This window comes from Opisthorchis viverrini (assembly GCF_000715545.1).
Source record: "Opisthorchis viverrini unplaced genomic scaffold opera_v5_141, whole genome shotgun sequence".
NCBI lineage: Eukaryota > Metazoa > Platyhelminthes > Trematoda > Opisthorchiida > Opisthorchiidae > Opisthorchis > Opisthorchis viverrini.
Window position 1 is genome coordinate 1,178,513 of NW_008751798.1, and position 7,460 is coordinate 1,185,972.

Here is a 7,460-nt window from a genome sequence, read left to right on the forward strand (position 1 = left end):
TATATATATATATATATATATATATATACTTCGTCCACAAGCGCTGTGCTTGTGATGCCTATGACAACTGGCGAATTTCACTGGTGGTTTATCGTAAGTCATAGGCAGCAAAATGTTTGATGAATGGTCGTTGGCTTGTTCGCTGAGCTGGGCAATTTGGTTGCAAACGTTTCATCCTTAATCGAGGTGATATCATCAGTGCGTTACTGGGTAGCGTAGTGGTGCGTAGCGGTCGGTTGGTGGTTGTGCGTTGAGTAGTGTTACGTGTATGTTAATATACGTGCTGTTAGTCGGGGATGACCTTTGATCACGATTAGTTGTTCGGTCGGGCGGTTTCATTTGTTGCTCTGTTACCCCGTGTCCTCATTTGCCGATGTCCACGTGGCCTTTGAGCTTAGCATCCCCCGCCGTCGTAATCTGGTCGATGTTGGAGTGATCTTTGTCCTTCCGAGTCCCGACTTGTGACCTTTATTGATTTGACTCCAAGGAGTTCCTTGTTTCTTTGTTCGTGAATCCGATATTCGGTTCTCCTTGAGTGTTCCGGTTGAGATATTGATCTTTTGCACGTAGAGGTGCGTAAATTTGATCCAGTTCGATGCACCGGTTGATCGAATCTACCATGGAGTACCATGCTTCCAGAAATTCTCTTTCATGGTTCGCTTCTCCGTATGCCACAAATTTTGCGTTTTCCAAATTGAATTTGTGGCCTTCTTGGTCTTCGTGTATAGATATCAAAGGTAGGGGGTCATGCCTCCTGACAGCCGTGTTGTTTTACTTCATTCGTATGCATAATTTCCTCCCAGTTTGTCCAACGCAGAATTTTTTGCAGTCACATTGTTCTTCCTGGTTTTGTCTCGGTTGTCCTTCAGTCTAGAGGTTGATTTCCTTAGGGTGGCATTCGGTTTGTGGGCCACGAAGGTTCCTTTTTGAGTCAATAATCTGGTTGCGAATTCTGATATATTCTTGATGTAAGGTAGAACTACCCATCTGATGGCTTGTTCTTGCTGTTGCTGTTGCTGTTGTTGAGATTTCCTCTTCAAGCTTCTCTTGATAGAACTCCTTGGGGATCCATTGTTCTGGAAAACTCTGAATGGATGGTTTTCTTCCTTCCGTAGTTGTGTGGTGCTGCATTGTGTCCCCGCCCTCTTAACCAAGATTTGGACGCAGCTCTTCTTGTGGTTTACTGAATGACTGCTGTTGTAGTTCAGTATTTGATCCGTGTGAGTCTCTTTCCGGTACACGCAGGTTTCCAGAGTCCCATCCACTAAAGCGTCTAAGAATGGTATTCGATTGTTTCTTTCCAGTTCGATTGTAAACTTGATATCTTCAAGCGTGGTGTTGAGCAGTTCATGTGCATTGTATACGGAATCCCGTTTCTTGATGACAAACATGTCGTCCACGCAGCAGCTGATGAATGTATGAAAGTGGTTTCTAAAGAATACAGTAACGATACTCTTTTCTATCGATCTGGTTGAATAAAATTTATCGACGGGTATGAGATGTGGCTCTTTGAGAGCATGGCCTCGTTGTAACGTCACGCTCGCTTCCCTTCACTTTTTGGAAAAACGAATGCTGACTTCGTAATAAGGATAACCCGCGTATATTGGGAACTACGTTCCAGTTCGAATGCACATCTTTGTCTCCTATATGTTGAATGGTTTATTTGTCTTTCCGTCTGTGTCGTTCAGGCAACGCAAGACGGCTATCTGAATCCGACCGTGCCAGCGATGAGTCCGCTATCCACGGGCCATCCCGAAGAGTTTCAATCACCTTGGGATGACACTACCAAGGTTCGGTCACGTTTACACTCCCTCGACCATCGCCTCCGATGGCGACCCACCGACGAAGACGAGGTTGAGAAACATCCGAGTGGTCAAGCTTCCGGTGATTCTGACGACTCGGATGGTTCTTTCAACGGATTCCGCCAAGTTGGCCACAAGGGACACTTACGCCAACAAGATGAGGATGGCTTAACTTTGGTACCGACAGACGGTTTGGACGGTGTTGCGTGCGTCTTAAACGAGAAAGATCATTCGTTACATGTATGTCTACCAGTAGTTTAACCTTTTGATAATAAGTTTCCGATTTTTTGTCTAGTCTACTGTAGCCGGGTGGAACTTAAGGATGAAATTACCATGCTGCAAACTTGTTGATAGATTCTATCAAATTTGGTACGAACTTAATGTTTTCGCATTCTTGGGTAACTTCGTCCCCTACGTATTGCCTGTTTCATTTAGCTATTCGCTCTTAGCAAGTGGTGGGTAGCTAACAGCATACATAATCAATCTGGGAGGAGTTACTCACGATCACTAAAGTATTCTGAATATGCTAGCATTGACCGCACGATTTGTGGATCGTTCATATTTTGTTGTTTTTGTTGTTGTAGGTTAACGGCGACCCGGTTGGAGCCTGCTCTTCAAGGGTTCATGAGCGATCGGTACCGAAGACCTCAGTGTCCCGTCGCCTTTTATATCGTTCTCCGGCTATACGCAGTGCTCGTAAACCAACTTTTCTCTCGCTGGGTCACTATCGGTCTCGACCTGACTGCTTTCGGCTACCCTGGCCACAAAACACATCCAGCAGTCCGGCCGATTCTCCGGAGAGACAGAAAGAAAGCCCTTGCGGTCCTTTTGTATCCGATCACGCAACTCTTTTGTGAATGGATTGTGGATATACCCCGTCTGTTGGAAAGGTGGATCAGTCATGTGCTTTACCGTTCCAATTCAAATTCAAGCTACTGTGATGTTTCCATGGTCTTTTTCCGCAACCTTTTTATCTTTCGTGCATTTAATGGTCAGACTAAACGTTCACTCCCTTTTATTTTTTACACTTCTGCTCTTAATCTCCATCATTTATCGTCTCCTTGGTCCTCAATACACTTTTGCTCCATGATCCCCGTATCTCTTCATTGTCATCCACGAACCTGTCTCTATGAAGTAGTGTCACCTGTCTTTCTTCAAATCTAATCACTTGTGTCGTTTTTTCCTATTACTCTTTAATCTAATGGTTTTCCGATGAGAATATCGACTTTACTCCTCTGACCTCCATTGCCTCCCGGTTCTGCGACACCGTACATCGGTGCTAGTGGCCTGTAGCCCGTATGGTTTCCTGGAATTCACACTTTCTACATATCATCCGTGAAGTCGCGAACAGGCTCGCCGTGCAAAACATGACAAACTCGTGACCAGTACCCATCGTTTCTCAAAACCCTGCATCTGTCTGTACCTGCGCGACAACCCTCACCTCTGCCTCCCCCACTAGATGGTTTGTCTCCTGGCTTCCTACTAATATCATACATACACTTAGCCGACTTCAGCCTTTTTTGCTTTGTTTTCTCAATGGAGGTTTACTTATAGGATCATATTCAAAACTTCACTTCTGTGTGTCAGAAACGTTTGGTTCACGTATCTTCTGTGAGAGTCCTCCGTAGAGTTGATATTTCGCGTTGTACTATGTAAGTGACATTGTTGAACCTGTTTTCCTCAGCAGATACCGTCAGCTTGGATTGCATTTAGTTCTGCGGGCCCAGTACGTGTTATTTCAGGCCCCGTTCGAGCACTACCCTAGTCAATTTGAGTAGGTTCTCTCAACAACAACAACTTCGGAAGTTTCAGAAGAGCTTGGTAAACAATCGGTAGTTTTTATTTAGGCACCGTTTCGCTTTTAACACAAAAGCTTCATCAGGCCAAGCGAACAGGTCGCCTAATCTGCCAGGTTATAAGACAGACGGGGAACCAACCAGTAAGTCCTCCTCAGATTGTCGCACTAGATCAGTGTTGAGTGTCAATTAACGGCTCTTGTCGGCTAGTATGGGTGCCAAAATTTTGAATTGATGGGTTGGAGGACATCACAAACGAGAGATTCAGCTGGGTTCCAGGTGAGTCGAAAAACCAGATTATTTTCCAAATGAGTGTATATCCGCTATTTTCGTGCAATTTGGTTTCAATCAGAACATAGGGTTGACGGAAACCCGGGAACTGCGCCTAGCTGATGAGCCCCAAAAAGGGCGAAACCGGTCGTGGGCTGTCGACGGATTTTCATCAACCTTATGAGTAGTACATTACAAAGATATACATGTATCGCGATATCTCGAATATCGAAACATGAGGCGGTCTGGTGCAGCACATTCAATCACAAACGAGATATTCAGTTGGGTTCCATGTGAGTCTCTCGAAAAACCAAATTAGCTTGCAAATGAGTGTATATTCGAGTTTCAAATTAGTTCTGATCGCTTTTGTTCTTTAATCTTCCACTTCAGGGTGCTTCACTTAATGATTCATCTCGGGTGCGACTGGTAGATTTTCCTTGATCTTCGTGGGCCAACAATTTAGTTGGGGGGAGGGGAGGTGCGTAAGATTAAGTGGAATCCAGATGATGACTACTCTTCCTCTGATAATCGCGCACCAACACATGTTAGCTCGACTGACCCAAGACCGTTCTCCATACGCTTGCCAGTTCCACGCCTTCTCAATCGACCCCAAACTTTTTCCAATTGATTGAAAACATCAGAAGTTGTTGGCTGTAATCAAAATCGCTACTTCCGTGAACCTGACCATTTTCTGAATTGTTCAGCAACTTGTCTGTTGATTTCAGTTTGGACAACCAGCTAGAGAACATTCATGTCGCGCGCTTATTCTCTGCTTTCTTAAGCACTATCCGTTTAGTCTGCACTTAGCATACAATCAAATGGTTCATCGAAAATGCGGAGCTGTGATCCAGTTTTATCGGTCGAACACAGAGCCAGGTGGTGGCTGCAACATGATACATAAAATCAACGCTTGTTGGTTGCCTGTAAAGATCATAGCTCCTTCAACCTGAGGCACTTATCCTTTAGTTACATGCGGTCTTCTAACCGTCATTCTACTGCTTTTCCTTGATCCCCGAGGCTTTCCATACACATGACAACTTTACGCAACATTACCGGTGCCAAAATATAACTGTATCTCGGCACTGGACGGCTGGGTCTGAATTCCGGCTGATTTCGTAGTTGAACTTTAGGTGTCATAGACTTGGTAACTCATAAACCAGTCGTCGAATTCCTGGTGGTTTGGCTGCCGGTAGTAAATATCAACTTACCTGAAAATGTGTTGTAGGTATCCTGATTCCTTGGACGCTTTGGCTGCCACCGTAAACCGATGCAGCTATGTATAGGATTTCCTCAAGTTTTCCTCAGCTAGAATTTCCAAAAGCATCCATGCGACTCAAAGTCCATGTTTACCCATTCGTCCCATAATTCGGGAGATGCTGTGAAGTAATTTGCAAATCAGAACATGATAGCCAAGCAGCTTGATTCAAAACTTGTTACCCCCTTCGCTGACCATCTCATTCAGCTTCCCGTTTACATCCGAGAAAACTAGTGAGCATCGCTCCAGATAATATTTACTGCTAATTGTCAAAGTGTACTCACTGGCGACGGATGTGAAACCGTCGACCTTGTCCGGTGAGCATGGAGGAGGCGTGTATTGACACGCATCTCCGCATCGGACGGAGAATAATAGCCATCCATGTGGTAGCTAAGCACGAGGAAAATGTTGCTGTAGTATTCACGACCGCGGAGAACCATGACAGTAAAACGCGCCATTTAACAACTCAGCAAAGGACTTCGACCCTGTCAGTATCGACATTAAAAGGGCCACTGAACTCGACCATTCTTTACCTCAGAATGGCCGTAGCGTGGAGACAGATCAAGTGTGGCAATTCGATGGTGAAGAGGCACCTTAGAGCGAGGTCTCTCTATGCAGGTAAGCAAGGTTGTCAAGCTCACTGGCACCTTCTGAATTGCCGCCATTCTTTAGTCTGCACCAGGAATTTGAAAGGTTGCACCTCTCTTCATTTGTTCGGCAATTCCTCATCTAGAAGGCAAGGGATACGCTACTTTTTTATCGGCCGGGAAAAAGTGCTCTCGTCTGTTATTTTCTGAATAACAGTCATGTTCAACGGTTCCTATATTGTCCCGGATTTTAAAGATAACTTCAAGTTTTAGCACTGGCAAATATAACTCTAATTCAGAAAGCCCATGTTGGGTGACGCAGAAAGCCCCAAGGTCGAAATCATCGGAAAAGGAGAACAATCTAATATGTTCACCATAACTTTACCTACTTAAAACTGTGAGGAGTTCCTGTCAACTTTACCAACCGGCACTAAATTCTTTGCGCAGGATCCTGGGCAGATGTCCGAATGGGAGAGCCCTCAAGATGGAAAACGCGTCATGGTTTATGTAAGAAACCACGATCCTTTTAGTATTACTTTTAGGGAAATGAGTATTCGTGTAAATGTCACTGTAGAAAACGAATACCTGTCTTCCTTGAAAGACGAAGCAGCAATGTGAATCGAAATACTGCAACCGGATGCATTTAGATTGAAAAGGGTCCGTTTTGTGAACAGAAACTGCAGCTATAAACCCTGTACAAAAGACGTGAAACAAACTGAATGAACAGCCAGTTGTTCTCATGCTGGGCATCTTTTGTTTACGGAATCTTGACTGACAAGATATCTGAGGGACGTATAGTTGCTTCCACTCCAAGTCTCAGGACCATATAACCGTCTCATACAAGCACATACAAGTCACATACAAGCACGTCTCATACAAGCCACAGTCCACTTCCAAATGTTTATTTTAATGAACGGTTTTCATTTTTATCCAATCCAGAAAGTGAATAATTCGCAACCTACGGACCATTCTGTTTTCATTTAGGACCTTTCCTCCCTTTGAACCGCCTTTCACTTTCAGCTGTTTGTTTACTGGTATGTGGCGTTCAACTCCATTTCCATCCCTGTGGCCTTGTTTCCGCTCACTTTCATCTTTGGGTCACGGTCTAGTACTATATAGTAGTTAGTGTTTCTCTCGAACCGACTTTACTTTTGCGGACGCTTTTGGATATCGTTCTTTAGTAGGTGCTATTTACGGGCCTAGAGCAACTGTACTATTCCGGGGGAATAGAATAAATGCGCAAATATTTTCAACTAAAGCCATTACTTCAAGTTCTGTACTTACTACGAAGGCACAGAATTGCACGAGTATAGTACGTGAGGTCTAACAGGACAAAGTACTCTCCGTCAACCTGAACTGCTATCAAACACTGCAATCAGTACAGATCAGGTTAACCTCCCGGGGATTCCGAAGCACCATTGAGGTTCTTTTGGGCATCATTCAGATCGCACTGTGCCTACCTGTCTCTGATGATCGACTTCACTTAACAAGACACTGTTAGAATGAAAAATCTGAAAGAAATTGGGGCCGGCTCACATGTGTATGCAGTAAGTGTTTGATCAAGGAAGGGTATGTGAAGCAAAAAAATTCTTTGAGTTTATTTTAGTACCATGTACTGGGCACATCTCCGGTTAAGAATCCAAGACCGATTCGTAGGTGAAAAGACTACTTTGTAGAACTGAGACGTCGCCTAATGGAACTCAAAAAGTTTTGGAGAACCTCTAATTGACTTCAGGTGGAAAGGTTCTAC

At 44.3% G+C, this 7,460-nt stretch overlaps 1 protein-coding gene across 1 annotated transcript in view; it reads left to right on the plus strand.

Moving 5' to 3' along the window:
• Positions 1 to 3,311, plus strand: part of T265_06687 (hypothetical protein) — a gene marked incomplete at both ends in the record, with an annotated part of 56,798 nt that extends 53,487 nt beyond the window's left edge. Inside the window, 2 exons of the mRNA XM_009172012.1 lie at positions 1,689 to 2,042; positions 2,387 to 3,311. Coding sequence (XP_009170276.1) covers positions 1,689 to 2,042; positions 2,387 to 2,659 — 627 coding nt within the window. The remainder of the gene's footprint in view (positions 1 to 1,688; positions 2,043 to 2,386) is intronic.
• Positions 3,312 to 7,460: the final 4,149 nt, after the last annotated feature.